General features: G+C 40.9%; 1 protein-coding gene across 2 annotated transcripts in view; it reads left to right on the top strand.

The window, feature by feature from the left end:
- Positions 1-17,972, top strand: part of LOC124804897 (UDP-glycosyltransferase UGT5-like) — a 170,540-nt gene that overhangs the window by 109,718 nt on the left and 42,850 nt on the right. For both annotated transcript variants that reach the window (XM_047265269.1, XM_047265270.1), the window contains exons 4-5: positions 15,906-16,365; positions 16,833-17,055. In XM_047265269.1, coding sequence (XP_047121225.1) covers positions 15,906-16,365; positions 16,833-17,055 — 683 coding nt within the window. The remainder of the gene's footprint in view (positions 1-15,905; positions 16,366-16,832; positions 17,056-17,972) is intronic.

Below are 17,972 nucleotides of genomic sequence, written 5' to 3'. Positions count from 1 at the left end.
TCTAAAAAAAAACATAAAATCATACACCCTAGTTTTCTACACATACAACATCAACATTTATCCCTTTTCTATATGCAGCCCACACTTGTGCTATTCATTGTACCTGTCGTCCCTCATACAAAACATGAAAGTGTAAAAAAAAACAAAAGGAGTAATAAGCAATCTATACAACTCATAATTACAATATAAAATAGTAGACTACTCTAACATCCTATCACAGTGAAAATATTAGAAACTGTTTATTCTAAAACTACAATATACAGTGAACCTTTGTGCTTGTGACAGACTGAAATTAATACCCCTTGAAAGAGTTCTAACAAAAAAAAATAAGAAATAATCTACACAGCTCTCAATTACCTACCACATGTTATTAAATATTAAACTACTTTAACATCCTAACACAATAAACATTTTAGAAACTGGTGACTCTAAATCTACAACATACAATGCACCTTTGTGCTTGTGACAGACTGAAATTAGTATCTCTTTATACATTTTACATTTTATTATATAGAACAACATTTCTAGGACACGTATGTGCCATCCACATGTCAGATGCTGACCTGACATCGAGGTTCATCCCAATCAAACAATACACAATAATGTTTTAGTTATGGATCGGTAGCATCCACTTTACAGGAGTGTGCACATTGATCACACTACTCTACGACTCTCACTCACCAGACATCACATTTTCCTTCTCATTCAATCCATTAATACACTAACAGAATAGGTGTAGAAGTCAGCTAACCTTAACACCACCACACTCACGACAACATACCATACCTTTGCTCCCTTATACTCAACCACATAACACATGAAGCTGTTTCGGAGATACCGATTATTCCTCCTGCTAAATATCACTTAGAATTGCGACATTTCATCTAAGAACAAAAAATACACAAATTATTCATCCTGCAAAATAACTGTACACATTCTTGGTACCGTTTTGATTAGTTATACTGGTACCAGGCTTCAACAACAACAACAACAACAAAAATTATTTTTGCCAAATTGCATATATTATGGTAAGAATTAGATTTACACTTATATTACATCTTACGTCAGTATTCCACAACGTTCACCATCTGGATCTCATACTCCCTTTATGTCCTTTCACGTTGTGCAGTTGTCCTCATCTCTTCCTTCGTATTTCGGCTCTCCGTCCGTCCATTACTCCATCATTTCCTGGTCTTCCTTCGCCAGTCGCATCTATCTCGATTGCAGCATACACCGGCCTCTCTGTAACATACATCTAAGACATCTCCACATTATTCAATTCTACTCACCTTTATTTACCACTGTTTCATCACGTCGAATCTCTCTTTATTAATCACACTGCTTCACATCGCTTCTCTCCTTAAATATCACCTTTATCCACTATTATTTATCATGTCGCTTCTCTATCTACCATCTTTATCCACTCATTAATCATCACGTCGTTTCTGCTTGATCCTTATTCATATGACAAAAAATACGTACATACACCACTCTGTCGACTCCTGTTCATGACTCATTCGACCAGTCTATTCCGTCATACTTCCTGACATCCCGCCTGAAAATTCTTATGTTCGATTTGACCCTGCACAACGTTACACACCGCAAATAAATACACTGACTCTCTACCATAACTTGGCTACTTTCGATCTATCCTTAACTTTTCCATAATTTGATGTTAGAAATGTGATGAAGCCCACGAGATTGTTTTTTTTTCCCTTGATCGTCTCAATCAGTACAGCATTTTCATGGACAATCCGCCTCACTCTGAATGGTCCACTATACACAGTAAAGAATTTGCTAGTTAGGAATCTAAGTTTACATGAAAATTAAATGTGTGCAGAGAATATACAAGCTGGGAGAGATGGGACAGCCCAAGTGTTAGAAACTTAGGTGCTAGTGACCTCTTTCCCTAACACCCGATTCCGAACAACCATACACAGCACTTCATTATAACTGTCACCACGACAATGACATACTATAGATCAGATGGCAGCTAATCTAAAAACTTCGATCACAATGTTGACTTTTTACATTACGTGTTAAGTACCTGCAATAGTCAAATCACACTAATTAAACAACCATACACAGCACTTCATTATAACTGTCACCACGACAATGACATACTATAGATCAGATGGCAGCTAATCTAAAAACTTCGATCACAATGTTGACTTTTTACATTACGTGTTAAGTACCTGCAATAGTCAAATCACACTAATTAAACTGGACTCATTGGCATTAACCTAACATTTTTTAGCAACTGGCTTTTTGAGGAAACAGTCCTTTTACTTTAGTGTTCCAAATAAAACTTTGCAAATTTTTTCTCTGAGAGACCAGCCTAACCGATGCCATTACTGGTGTTTTATTCTCTGATCAGAAGTATGGTATTTGCATTCCTACATATTAGTAGAGTATGTCTGTTACATAGACAATTTTCAGTGCCAGCTGCATGTGTTTTAAGGCAAGATGTTAAGAGCTGATATGTTGGATTAGTTTCTTCTATCCTTCAATCCATTACGACAAGAAAGAAATGCCTGGATTCCATGCTCTCCTGTTATTCTGATAGTTTCTGCCGTTCCTATCGTCGACTCTGTCTGACCTATGAGTCGTGTCGCCGTTCACAATGTTACTCTCATTACCCAGTTCCTGTAACAAGTGCTGAAATGACGCAGAATCGTTCAAGCCTCTGCCTGCTATCACTATATCTCTGCACAATCTCACTGGCAACTTCGTTATACAGAACCTAATGAGCTCCCCAGTTTCGTATGGCACATCCAAATACCTGTTTCGTCTCAGCATTTCCTGATTGCACGACACTGGATCTCTTATACCACCTTCGTTACAATTTGGCATCATCAATATGCTTTGCGTAACCTGGTCCTGCTTACTTTTCGACCAGAATTCATTTAAATAGCTACTACAGTCTTTAATAACTTCCTGCATTTTCGCTCTAGCCTCGTCCCTCAAATGGTTACACACAAACTTCATTTTGAGGAGCGGTCCCCACGATGAAGGTAATGAATCTTGAAATTGAGACAGCCACAGGCATGGATGTTGGTAATTATCAGGATCCGGAAAACAAGTGTACGTTTGTACCGACACGAAGTGCCTCCTACATTCTTCTTCCGCTTTTATGTTTTCCGACCTTGGGCTATACCCAGTTGGGTTTGCCACCTGTTTTATCCAACACAACCGTTTTTCTAACTCTCTGAGTTCGTCTTCCTCTTTCTGCCTATTTTTGTTTTTTGAATTTATCTCACTCTCCCTCTGCAATCTATCTGGTGGTGTTACACCTTCGCTTCTAAACGCTAATTGCAATTGTGCTAGTTCTTCCCTATGTTTCCTATTTGTTTCTAATTGTGCCTCTTTAAACTGTAATAGTGATTGTATCTCCTCCTGGTCGGCATAAACCTCTCGCTGCGTACTGTCAGAGCCTGTTTCGCCTCTTATACTTATCTTTTGTACATCTGTGCTAATCGATTCATTCTGACCACTACCTCCGCAACTTCATCCCTGTGTTTATTTAGCGCCACTTCCTGCCGGGTGACTTGAGCTTCCATGCTGTCTAATGCCCCTTGTTTATCTGCAAGTAAGTCCTCCACTATCTCTTTGATTCGCTCATCCGGCAACACGTCCCTACGTTCTGTAATACCGCTCTCTATTGCACTTATTCGTACCTCCAAATTATTGGCTTTTTCTTTCACGGCATCACAGTCTTGCTTCACTGCATCCAGATTCTTCTCCCCCTCATCTAACCGATTATTAACTGCGGACAGACGCTCATTGATAACTGTGTGTAGCTTCCTCATTGCCTCTTTATTTCCCTTATCCATTGCCTCCAATCTTTCCTTATTTGCCTCTAATCTTTCCTTATTTGCTTCCAATCTTTCCTTAGTTGCTTCAAATCTTTCCTTATTCTCCCTATCTCTCTCCTTATTCTCCCTATCTCTCTCCTTATTATCTCTATCCATCCTCTGTAAAAACTGCAGTAGCACACTGTCATTTGCTACTTTTGGTGCGCTCACATTGTTCGCCTGAGAAACGGTAGCTTCGCTAAGGGTAGCTGCACTTTCACTGCATACCTGACCTAGTCCCGGCTCCCCCGCGTCATTGGGAAAAGCCCCCGATTGTGAACAAAGCCCGCCGCTCAAAGGATCACCTTGCAGCGGTCCACTGAACAATTCAGCCCCTTCCCAGTGTTTTCCGTCCCCGCTCATTAACCCATAGTCAACAGCTACTTCCTGCTGCACTGCTACGTTCACCACAGAATCGCTATTCTCCATGGTGGCTACACTTTTCAACTGCGACCTAGTTACTACGGACATTATGCAAAAAAAATTATACCACGATCTTCCAGCCTTGGACGATATAGCAATTAATTACATAAAAAAATAAAAGATCCTCACCAATCCAGAAAGAAATTGCAAACAGAAATAATTTTACTTCTTAGCGCTATCACAATACATTCCAAAAAAAAAAATCTTAACAGCAAACCCTAACAGCAAAATATCCTGGCAAAATATCCTGGCAAAAATATCCTGCCAGAAAATATCCTGGCAGGGTCGAAATTATGAGAGGCACCCACATGCCTTGCTCATACTGTGGCATCAAGCAGTCAGGCCTGCAAGATGAGTGGTCTGCCAAGCGAGTGGATTCATTCTTATTTATCGAGTAACATGAACTCTAGTACTCACACTTAAGTTACAAGTTAACCTCCTATATGATTAATACGCAACGGAAACACGCATATGACTATCAGTAATTTACAGAACTTTGACTGTACACTACACACTGGCAATACCACATTTTCTTTCTGTCTTTTATTTAACGGCTTTTGTCAACACGTGGCCACCGCACTGAATATGAATGGCGCACACATTATAAATTCGGGACATCATGACAACATACAATTCGAAGGAAAAGTCCACCAATCTTTCTCTTTTCACTATCTTATTTATTCCGATAAATTCTCTAACCTAAACACACAAATTCTACAACCTACAACAATAACACATGAGAAATTCCGCCCAGTGGGCATGGCTTTGCAATGGTGAATCTCTATATTATGGTCTCGTAATTATTTTAACGCTACAGTGCACTTTATGGATAGGATGGTGGATCTTTTATTATACCTCACACTTCGACTCTCACAATCATCATCACTAAACTTTCCTCCAGACCGAGCGGTACCAAAGGAACAAGCATAACCCACTAATCTTTTGAAACTACCTCACTACTCTCCCATGCAAACCACACATACCCAAATTACATGACATACACCACACTACAACATGAAATACTACACAGAGAATGGTCATGACATTATCACTTTCAGCTTTCCCCCTTCAATTAGTATTTATCCCAGTTTCACACGACACTGCCCCACTTTGTAATTCTACTTCCCCACTATGAACTCTGGAGATATTTGCACGTCTTCCTGTGCAATGCAAGCCAAGTGGCGTTGCTGGATAGATGGCCGACTCACCTTGCTTCTCTCTCAGAGTTTCAATCTAGCGTCACACGGAATCATATCATGCAAAGTAATATTAAGAACGTATCCATCACACACGCGAGTCCTCAACTGATACCATGGACGAGTACTTGTCTTTATCTTTTGTCTCATACACAGTTTGAGACTCACACAGTAGTCACCACGTGGAAGTACTCGTCTCTAATTTCAAGTCCTGCACACGCCATTTCTTAAATATTTCAACTTATGGTACGCACGCTATTTCTTAAATATTTCAACTTATTGTACACACGCTAGTAATTCAGATTAACTTAAGCACACGGAAGTATTTCAACTTATTGCTACACGTGGTTTCATTGTGACCATTGGTCACTTCCGAAGATTACTACAATCCCATTAATATTACCTGCCTGACATTTAATTCTCCCCACAAAAGTTCCTGAAATAGATAAATTATTATTTCAAACTACTCTTAAATATTCCACATGCATACCATGTCTCTACTCTTTCGTCATTACGGAGCACAACTAAAACAGGTCTTAACAGCACAAGATCCAACGGCAGAGTGCTGAAACATGGCCGTTCTCTAGGTCCTCTCCCATCTCTGTCGAGGTGGGGGAAGCACCTTGCTATCGTATTGGTCAGCCACATTTCAGGCGCTCAAAGCTCTGGTAAATTTCATCTCTTTGGTCCCACCAAAGGTGGCCAAAGGATCGACTCAAAGATGATCATATATTCACATTCACTATCTGCGGTTAGCAGACGACCATACATTCATTCATTTCACAAATCTCACCAAACTGGATGTAGGGATTTACTTTGTGGGAGTGCACATGTGATCAATTAAATAAATAAATTGTCATTCTTTCCCACACTGGTATCTGGCTTCGCTGTATTAATTGAAATTGAGTTATTTTACAAAAAAATGTGTTGTTCTGACAAAAATAATGAAGTATGTTGTACCTATTTTCACTGTCGGGCGGTACTGTACCCTTTCCAGTTCACTGAAAGCACATTCATCTCCTTTATTTTCTGAATCACGTTCATAGTTAATGATATTAATATACACTTCAACATGTTTATGATTATAGCTTATTTTGTAAACACAGTCGTGTTTGCATTTAGGTTTTTAATATTTTTTTTTAGATGGCCGGTTTCTATCTTCTAAGAGATCATAAAAGATCTACATTCCCTGATGACAGTAGGAATCGCTGGCGTGGATCAGGTCCGTCCGTGCTGCCATGGAGAAGGTCAAAACAGTCATCTAAAAAATAAAAATTAACAAATATGATCATGACTGTGTTTATTTAATAATATTAATAGATGTCTGTTTTTCCTGGAACAATGTTTCAAAAAAATTTATACGTTTCGGATTGCGAGAATCTAGAAAGAGCAGAACAGGGTATAATAATACTATGACAAATTTAATATAAGCAACCGCTTGGTTTGATATGATAACTGGACAATCTTTAGTAATATACTGATGTGTGTACTATTCCTCAAATCTGTTGAGTCGAAAATCTCAAATGCAGCAACGTACAGAAATATGCATACTACAGATTTCGAAAAAACACGCCACCAGAAAGGCGCAGAAAGAATAGTTCCTACTAACAAAAACAAACATTGCCGGTGATGTCAACAGGTAATGTAAATAAAACACTGTTTTACAATAAATACGAAAAAGCAGATAAGAAGATACCATAACAAAAATCACAAGTTTTTATGCCTGTATGTCTGGCGACTATTCTTTTGGACATGTCCAGTGGCGATACAAATACTTATACAGTCTTATTTCAGACGTGATCGAAAGAACGGACACCACATATATACACATGGCAATACACTGCACCGATCAAGAATCCGTTCTTTCGGTGCGGATGCATACCAACCCTTATCTCTTGGGGGAATCCAAAATGGCGACTAAGGCATTCGTGGGTAGATGACGTTACGCTTCGGTCGGATGCGAAGCGTGTTCGGATGGCTGAGGCGGTTAAGCAAGAGACCCTGTTTCGAGCCACAGTTCAGCAGAAATTGTCACCTGTTACCATTGATTCACTTCAATATCCAAATATGGCTAACGTCAATGAAAATCTTTGAATAAGAAGTAGCACCATATTTACTTTAGATTAAAACAGTGAGAAGAAAGTCACAAAAGGTCGCGATAACAGCACTCAAATGCTCCTCTGGAGATCAACATACGGTGAAGTAATGCCTCTAAGAGTTCGTCCATCTTTCCGCTGTATGGCAGCACCATGCGGAGGCGGGAACATCGTATGCCAAGGCCAGAAACGGATTCCTTGAAGAGGGAAGCACGTTTTACATTGCTCATGAAAGGGTTAAAAATGCATCTGGACACACACACAGAGGGGAGGGAGAATAGGACGTGAAAGGGGGAATTGTGCATAAATGAGAAGGGGGAGGGAATAGAGGTGACTTTCAGGGGGAAGGCGATGTGGTCTAGAACTGTTGTCCAAGCACACGCAGTATTTTATGGTGGTCATTCGCGCGAACTACAGAACTCCAACAACCGTACCTCCCCCGTGCCAGTCCAAACACCTGCTTTGCGTCCAGTTAATCCCTTAAACAGCACTGTGTTCACCAATATTTTCTTTGCCTGTCGTAAAAATGAAAAACGATGTTCGTCATATCGAGGGCGCCAAATTCCAGGTCATGGGTAGCATGCGGACTATTGTTACCGCGTCATAATGACGTCAGGGGTATAGTCACTTCATTTATTGATACTTCTGTCCACTGTGCTTCAATTTTCATGTGTTGTTTGGGTTACGAATATCGCATGTTTAATCCACGATACTAGTTCACAACGGAAAAGTCTACCGTGATCCACTTCTTTTGAAGAATGTTCAATCATCGATAAATTGGTGCAATTATTAGACTGTAATACACATTTCGGTAGTCACAGTAGTCATCCTCAGACCATTAAGCATTAAAATAAATTCGTTGTTTCCACTGTTAACTTCTTTAGTAACGATCAATTTTTCTGCTTAGCAAAAATAATAATAATTTTATATCAGTACTTTTAATTACACACTAGACATACGAAAACTAATATCACAGAGCACGGAGATGTTCATATTTGCGTGTTAACAGCATATCTGAAAGTGTAAGATGCTTCACTATGAGTTTCCAGTCGGGGACGTTTCATCGGGAAACCGGGAGCATCTCAAGGGAAGCCGGCCGCGGTGGTCTCGCGGTTCTAGGCGCGCAGTCCGGAACCGTGCGACTGCTACGGTCGCAGGTTCGAATCCTGCCTCGGGCATGGATGTGTGTGATGTCCTTATGTTAGTTAGGTTTAAGTAGTTCTAAGACCACAGCAGTTGAGTCCCATAGTGCTCAGAGCCATTTGAACCATCTCAAGGGGAGAAATCTTCCCCTACAGCATTATTGTGAATGTTAACGAAATTCCACGGTACAGATGACTAATGGTACAATATTGCTCTGGAACAATTCGTGAGGCATTCAGTTATTACTGTGCTAATATTAGGTCATACTTGTATAACAGAAGAACAACAGTAATGGAGGAGTTACAAGCCTTCTTTATTATATAATAGATTATACAGGAGCTAGACTACACCAGAAACTCACCAGAGAAATACATATCCCTTCTCCATTATACTACACAAATAATGCTCAGTTGTGTAATGCTTTCAACGGTCGCGCGATACATCTTTAATAAGTTACTCACACCGCGTAGAATGAAGTTTTCAACTCTTTTTCATGCCTGTACTTGTTCTTATACACCTAGGTGACAAAAGTCACGGGATATGTCCTAACATGGTGTCCGACCTACATTCGCCCGGCGTAGTGCAGCAACACGACGTGGCACGGACTCTACAAATCGTTGGAAGACTCTTGCAGAAATATTGTGTCATGCTGCGTCTATTGCCGGTGCAGGATTTTATCCACGAACTGGCTTCTCAATTACGTTCCATAAATGTTCGATGGGAGTTATGTCAGACGATGTGGGTAGCCAAACCATTTGCTCGAACTATCCAGAAGGTTCTTCAAACCAATGGTGAACGACTGTGATCAGGTGGCATGACATTATTATCCATAAAAATGGGGGAAATAAGTACAGTAGAAGAAGAATGGGTAGCTTTGAGAGATGAAGTAGTGAAGGCAGCAGAGGATCAAGTACGTAAAAAGACGAGGGCTAGTAGAAATCCTTGGGTTACAGAAGAAATATGAATGTAATTGATGAAAGGAGAAAATATAAAAATGCAGTACATGAAGTATGCAAAAAGGAATACAAACGTCTCAAAAATGAGATCGACAGGAAGTGCAAAATGGCTTCTCAATTACGTTCCATAAATGTTCGATGGGAGTTATGTCAGACGATGTGGGTAGCCAAACCATTTGCTCGAACTATCCAGAAGGTTCTTCAAACCAATGGTGAACGACTGTGATCAGGTGGCATGACATTATTATCCATAAAAATGGGGGAAATAAGTACAGTAGAAGAAGAATGGGTAGCTTTGAGAGATGAAGTAGTGAAGGCAGCAGAGGATCAAGTACGTAAAAAGACGAGGGCTAGTAGAAATCCTTGGGTTACAGAAGAAATATGAATGTAATTGATGAAAGGAGAAAATATAAAAATGCAGTACATGAAGTATGCAAAAAGGAATACAAACGTCTCAAAAATGAGATCGACAGGAAGTGCAAAATGGCTAAGCAGGTTTGGCTAGAGGACAAATGTAAGGATGTAGAGGCATATCTCACTAGCGGTAAGATAGATACTGCCTGCAGGAAAATTAAAGAGACCTCTGGAGAAAAGAGAACCACTTGTATGAATATCAAGAGCTCTGATAGAAACCCAGTTCTAAGCAAAGAAGGGGAAGCAGAAAGGTGGAAGGAGTATATAGAGGATCTATACAATGGAGATGTACTTGAGAGCAATGTTATAGAAAGGGAAGAGGATGAAGATGAAATGGGAGATATGATACTTCGTGAAGAGTTTGATGGAGATAGGCCCCAGGAGTAGACAATATTCCATTAGAACTACTGACAGCCTTGGGAGAGCCAGTCCTGACAATACTCTACCATCTGGTGAGCAAAATGTATGAGACAGGCGAAATACCCTCAGACTTCAAGAAGAATATAATAATTACAATCCCAAAGAAAGCAAGTGTTGAGAGGTCAAAACTACCGAACTATCAGTTTAATAAGTCACAGCTGCAAAATACTAACGCGAATTCTTTACAGGCGAATGGAAAAACTGGTAGGAGCCGACCTCGTGGAAGATCAGTCAGGATTGCGTAGAAATGTTGGAACACGTGAGGCAATACTGACACTACGACTTACCTTACAAAATAATTAAGAAAAGGCAAACCTACGTTTCTAGCATTTGTAGACTTGGAGAAAGCTTTTGACAATGTTGACTGGAATACGCTCTTTCAAATTCTGAAGGTGGCAGGGGTAAAATACAGGGAGCGAAAGACTATTTACAATTTGTACAGAAACCACATGGCAGTAATAAGAGTCGATGGACATGAAAGGGAAGCAGTGGTTGGGAAGGGAGTGAGACATGGTTGTAGCCGCTCCCCGACGTTATTCAATCTGTATAGTGAGCAAGCAGTAAAGGAAACAAAAGAAAAATTCGGAGTAGGTATTAAAATCCATGGAGAAGAAATAAAAACTTTGCGGTTCGCCGATGACATTGTATCTCTACCAGAGACAGCAAAGGATTTGGAAGAGCAGTTGAACGGAATGGACAGTGCCTTGAAGGGAGGATATAAGATGAACATCAACAAAAGCAAAACGAGGATAATGCAATGTAGTCGAATTAAGTCGGGTGATGCTGAGGGAATTAGATTAGGAAATGAGACAAAATATTAAAGGAGTTTTGCTATTTGGGGAGGGAAATGAGACAAAATATTAAAGGAGTTTTGCTATTTGGGGACCAAAATAAATGATGATGGTCGAAGTAGAGAGGATATAAAATGTAAACTGGCAATGGAAAGGAAAGCGTTTCTGAAGAAGAGAAATTTGTTAACATCGAGTATAGATTTAAGTGTCAGAAGTCGTTTCTGAAAGTATTTGTATGGAGTGTAGCCATGTATGGAGGTGAAACGTGGACGATAAATAGTTTGGACAAGAAGAGAATAGAAGCTTTAGAAATGTGGTGCTGAAGAAGAAAAGATTAGATGGGTAGATCAAACAGCTAATGAGGAGGTATTGAATAGGATTGGGGAGGAGTGTGTGGCACAACTTGACTAGAAGAAGGGATCGGTTGGTAAGACATGTTCTGAGGCATCAAGGGATGACAAATTTAGTATTGGAGGGCAGCGTGGAGGGTAAAAATCGTAGAGGGACACCATGAGATGAAAACACTAAGCAGATTCAGAAGGATGTAGGCTGCAGTTCGTACTGGGAGATGAAGCTTGCACAGGATAGAGTAGCATGGAGAGCTGCATCAAACCAGTCCCAGGACTGAAGACCACCACAACAACCACAACAACAAAAATTCCATCGTTGTTTGCGAACATGAAGTCCATGAATGGCTGCAAATGCTCTCCAAGTAGCCAAAATAACCGTTTCCGGTCAGTGATTATTTGAACTAGGGGACCCAGTCCATTCGACGTAAACACAGCCAACACCATTATGGAGGCACCAGTAACCTGCACAGTGCCTTGTTGACAACTTCGGTCCATGGCTTCGTGGAGTCTGCTCGGACCAACCAGAATCGGGGGTCATGTAAGCAGGCCACGTTTTTCCAGTCGTCTAGGTTCCAACCGATACGGTCACGAGTCCAGGACCGGGCGAGGCAGCGCAGCGGTTAGCACACTGGACTCGCATTCGGGAGGGTGACGGTTCAAACCCGCGTCCGACCATCCTGATTCAGGTTTCCCGTGATTTCCCTAAATCGCTTCATGTAAATACCGTGATGGTCCGTTCGTAAGGGCACGGCCGACTTCCTTCCCCATCCTTCCCTAATCCGACGGGACCGATGACCTCGCTGTTTGGTCCCCTCTCCCAAACCAACCAACCAACCAACCAACCAACCAACCAACCAACGAGCCCAGGAGAGGCGCTTCAAGCCATGTCGTGCTGTTAGCAAAGGCACACGCACTGGTCGTCTGCTGCCTTAGCCCATTAACGCCAAATTCCACCGCGGTAACTTTTGTCGTACCTCCCACATTGGTTTCTGAGATTGTTTCACGCGGTGTTGCTTGTCTCTCAGCTCTGACAACTATATGTAAAGGCCACTGCTCTCGGTCGTTAAATGAAGGGCGTCGGCCACTGCATTGTCCGTGATAAGAAGTAATGCTTGGAATTTGATATTCGCGGCACACTCTTGTCACTATGGCTGTCGGAATATCGAATTTCCTGACGGTTTCCGGAAAAGAATGTCACATGCCTCAAGCTCCAACTACCATTCCGCGATCAAAATCCGTTTATTCCCGTCGTAATAACGTGGAAAGCCTTTTCACATGAATCTCCTGAGTACAAATGACAGCTCCACCAATGCACTGGCCTTTTATATCCTGTGTGCGCGTTACTGCCGCCAGCGGTATCTGTGCATACCACTGGAATTTACAGTGTGCTGCTCTGGAACTGGGAAGACCTAACTACAGCCCAAGGGTCGAATACGGCTCGTTACGTCAGTTCATCCGGTCCCCCGACAGTTCTTAAATTTGCTTGATAAAAATTATGGAACACGAGACTTTGTTATACACTTCAAATTCAGATATTATTTTTTAGAATACTACGAGGTCTTTATACGTGTGCAGATCTCCTGGTTGCTATGCGCCTTAAATATATGATGTTTAGTTTTAAATTATTGTACATAGATGACACAGAACATCTATCAATACATTCAAAGTCTTCTGGAAAGAGATGCTCTGCGAAATGTGAGTCCGTGAAACTTAATTTAGAAACCTCTTCATGAGAAAGTTTTCTGGAAAATAATCCGTCACTCGTGCAAGTTATAAAATGTGCACAAGGTGGCAGAATGGAGAAAATCTTTTACTGACGGCAAGTGTATCAATAGGGTGTGTTAAGGAAGCAGTAAATGATTAGTGTCCAAAGAAATCTGATTTGTTTAGAAGTATCAGCCCTTTTGCAAATTCAGTTCTGTGGATGGCAGAAGAAGTTGGAGGAAGAATAGTGCTACCGACACGCGACAAGGCTAGAAAATTCTTATACCATTTTCCGACGCTGAATAGGTTTACTGATCTCTCCAGTAGGTTACAACTTCGCTTGTTCATTCGTGGTGCCAGTTTAGGCTTTCAGATAACAGAGCATAAAAAAATGGTTCAAATGGCTCTGAGCACTATGGGACTTAACATCTGAGGTCATCAGTCCCCTAGAACTTAGAACTACTTAAACCTAACTAACCTAAGGACATTACACACATCCATGCCCAGGGCAGGATTGGAACCTGCGACAGAAGCGGTCGCGCGGTTCCAGACTGAAGCGCCTAGAACCGCTCGGCCACAGATAACGGAACAGTTGGTATCCGTTTGCAGCATGTATGGCAACGACAATAGCAAAAGCTATTTTCATGAAAGTGGAAAAATTGTGCAAGAGTATAATTTTTAGTGGAATCATCTTCGATGTGTTACAGCTGATAGAGGAAAAAACGTGGGTGTGAGTGAGTGATGGTTTGCTGGGGCAGATCTGGGCTCTCGGTTCGTACACAGTATTGTACATCAGAAGGCGCTCTGGTGTACTGAAACCAGTCGTTTATGCTGCGAACTTCATTCGAGGCGTTGCAGTAATCAGTCAGTTCCAGGCGTCGGTTGCAGAAACTGAGTCTAAAATCTGTAACTTGCCTTATAACACAGCAGCGAGGTGGCTTAGTTGCAGTAAAGTCCTGTTTCGTTTTTACAAGCTCCAAAGCAAAATAGATGTCTTTCTCAATGAACAAGATAGAACTCATCCACAGCTATCGGATGCTACCTAACTGACTGCCAAAGTTGTCATTTTTGATCAGCGACAAGAAAAGGATAACGTCTTTTGTGATCTCTACAGCATAGTCAGAGGATTTCGGAGAAAGCTGTTATAGTTTGTAGCACAACTGGAAGGGGAGAACTTTTCCCACTTTTTACTGTTGCAGAGAGTTTTATGCTACAATAACCGAAGACGTCAACCTCGATTTTCCGTAAAAAAAAAAAAAAATATTTGTGACTAGAAAAAGCATTTTTGGGGATATTTTCAGGTCTTGACAAAACTGCGAGTGACAATCATCTGTTCCAAAATCCGTTTGGCTGTAACCTTGATGATGTGCCAGTTGAACTAAATTAAAGCGCACTGATTTGCATGCAAATGACTTGTTGAAAGAGCAGGAAAACTTCTGAATTTTACCGCTGTTTAACTAATGTTGAGTTTCCGAAACTGAAGAAATTTGCTACTGGTATGGTATGCCCGTGAGGAAAAATTTTCAAAAATTAAGTATGTGAAGCCGGTACATCGAAGGAGATTGACTGATGAACATTTCAAAGCAGTTCTTTTGATTAGATGCAGCAGTATCAAACCAAACATTGATGTTACGTAGAAAGTATGACGTCACTTTCACAAATTTTATTAACGTTTTTGCTGATTAGTTTGTGAGATTCGGATATGTGCATTCTAGATCTGATGTAACTGTCTGTTTGCTAACGTCGCCTTTTTTCATAAATTTTTAGTAAATGTGTTGCGTATCTTTGTTTCCTATGCATTACATGCTCCCACCCATTACATGCTGAACTTAGTTTTTCGACTTCTATCCCAGAGCTTTCGTTCTGGCTTGCAAGTATTGCACAGAATGACGCACTGGCATGTTTTCGTTATTTTGTCATTTATACGGTCCGCTGAGAATAAAGTTTTGCGACCTCTGGTCTAGACTGATGTAACAGACTTTCTAGAGAGGGATTCTTCGGTCATGTAGAGTAACTAATAATGTCGTTGGCGTGTTCATTATGCATTACTTAATGATTCATTACAACTCTTCCGAAAGTCAAGAATTAGGTAACTATTTAATCTTCCTTCTTCATTAAAATTCTTCATCAATTCTTGCAACAAGAATTCATTTCTTCTTTTTCATAAGAAAATTTTTCAACTGTGATTACCGGAATGAATGTGTCACCTCAGAATATTTGATTTTGCTTCCTGTTGTGTAAAGATATTGATTCTCATGCGAGCGATCAAAGAGACACATGTTTGTAGAGTATTTGGCTTTGTTATTGTAAAGTCTCAAATCAACAATTTGAGAACAAAAGCGGAAAGAAGTACACGATGTGCAAGATAGTGCATAACGAGTGAGACCTCCCATCTGCAACCGCAACGTATTTTAATGTGGTAGTACAGGCAAAAAGTATTGTGTGTAACAACAAAGAAAAGATTGTTACAGTGATATAGGAAAAACCGCAAGAAAAAATAGGCGATAGTACTTTATACAGTAGTAGTGAGAATGCTAATGTTCCTGAAACATTTGCAGGTCTGAACATCGCTTCGATCTCGTAATCATCGAGAGACTTCCGTATCAGTGCTACTACGGGCTGATCCACAAGGTGGGGTCCCCTCCGATGGTTGGCTTCCTGACACTACCGGCTATGGTGCCGGCCTACTACGCCATAGGAAACCCCATAAATCCAGCCTATCTGCCAGATGTCTTTATCGGGTACACCGACCACATGAATTTCTGGCAGAGGCTGTACAACACTTACTTCGTCCTAAGATTCCTGGTTTTCTGGCAGACCACAGTACTGCCAACTCAAGAATCAATTATGAGGCAACACTTCGGTGCAGAGCCACCTTCAGTGTACGAAGTGGAACGGAACTACAGTTTGCTGCTTTTAGCCGTTCATTCCAGTGGGCATTACCCGAGACCAAATGTACCCAACGTTATTGAAGTGACGGGATTACATGTACAGGAAACAACAAAACCACCGCCTCAGGTAGGTCTAACTGATTTGGTCTTAGACGCAGTATTACTGATGTATAAAAATAAAGTTGTAGTCTCTAAGAAATTTTGACTTCCGCAGTTTCTAACTTGTATGGTACAAAAGCGCACATGTGTCTGTCGCTGTGTATCTACTTCTCTTCTGTCCAATTAAGATAAACCGATCTGAATTTCTATCCGCTGACGAGAGATGGACGGTTAATGAGCTTGGAAACGGATTTTGTTTTCATTTCTGGCAGAACTATATTTTATCAAAAGCCCATGAGGTATAAATGTTGAAACTATTTGATCATCAAATTTCCCCGCGCGAAAATATTATTTTACAACACTATTCACGAAGAGAAAAGGCATCAAACAGTAACTTTTATAAACTTATTAATAACTATTTTATAGATAGTTCGTCATAGAGGAGTTATGGAGTCTTCATGGAAAACTACAAATTTCTTTTGTCTTTGTGTGCAGGATATCAAGAAATTTCTGGACGAAGCCAAACATGGTGTGATTTACTTCAATCTGGGCTCTAACGTGAAAAGCAGCTCAATGCCAGAACACAGGAGACAGGCATTCATCGACGCTTTTAGAGAGATACCGCAGCGAGTGGTGTGGAAGTGGGAAGAAGAAACCATTCCCGATATACCAGATAACGTGCTAGTGAGAAAGTGGCTTCCACAACAGGAGATATTAGGTGAGATTACGCATCCACTTGCCTTTAGCAATCAATGCAGTTGCAGTTCACAAAGAAGAGCCTTATGATCAAGACACGGACATCGGGTATTGAAAAGTGGAGTTTTATGGTTATCTTCGGTTTCTCTACACTTATGCAGGGGAACATTGAAACGTTTTGTCATTCTTGTATAAAACCACTGATCCCGGCGGAGGTTCGAGTCCTCCCTCGGGCATGTGTGTGTGTGTGTGTGTGTGTGTGTGTGTGTGTGTGTGTGTGTGTATGTGTCTGTGTCCTTAGGATAATTTAGGTTAAGTAGTGTGTAAGCTTAGGGACTGATGACCTTAGCAGTTAAGTCCCATAAGATTTCACACACATTTCAACATTTATAAAACCACGAGCTGCTATGAAACAAACAAATGTTTGCTACCATTTCCAATACATGTGATCATAATTAGCTAACATGCATAGCAACGGAGAAAATGCATCATATGCATTTGACGATCTATCAGAATAACCATTTGTGGTGAATGAAAAGTGTGATAACATGAATCTCAGAACTCCAAGGTTCTGTAGACGTCGGGTTTAGCAGTGGGTAGAGCCAGTGCAGCTTCCACACCGCTGTTGCCCTCAGATCTTAGAGAGTAACACTCAGGTACTCAGACGTGATTCTCTACTGCACAGGTCCATCCACAACGTAGAATACTTACCTATCTCAATTCCACAGTGACTGAGCGTATCGGTACGAAAAATGGGTGACTAATCGCTGCATTAAATACCAACACATATATCTCTGCCCTTAACATCAAGTTGTCGCAGTGGACTAAAGTCTGTGCTGCCACAGCTGATAAACCAAGCTGCACGTAAACACTGCCGCGTCGTCGGATTAGTGAGGCAGCTACATGCGCAGATACAGCGCGGACTGATTTTTATTCTGA

Source organism: Schistocerca piceifrons, chromosome 7, assembly GCF_021461385.2.
Source record: "Schistocerca piceifrons isolate TAMUIC-IGC-003096 chromosome 7, iqSchPice1.1, whole genome shotgun sequence".
NCBI classification, from domain to species: domain Eukaryota; kingdom Metazoa; phylum Arthropoda; class Insecta; order Orthoptera; family Acrididae; genus Schistocerca; species Schistocerca piceifrons.
This window is presented reverse-complemented; position numbering and strand designations above follow the sequence as displayed.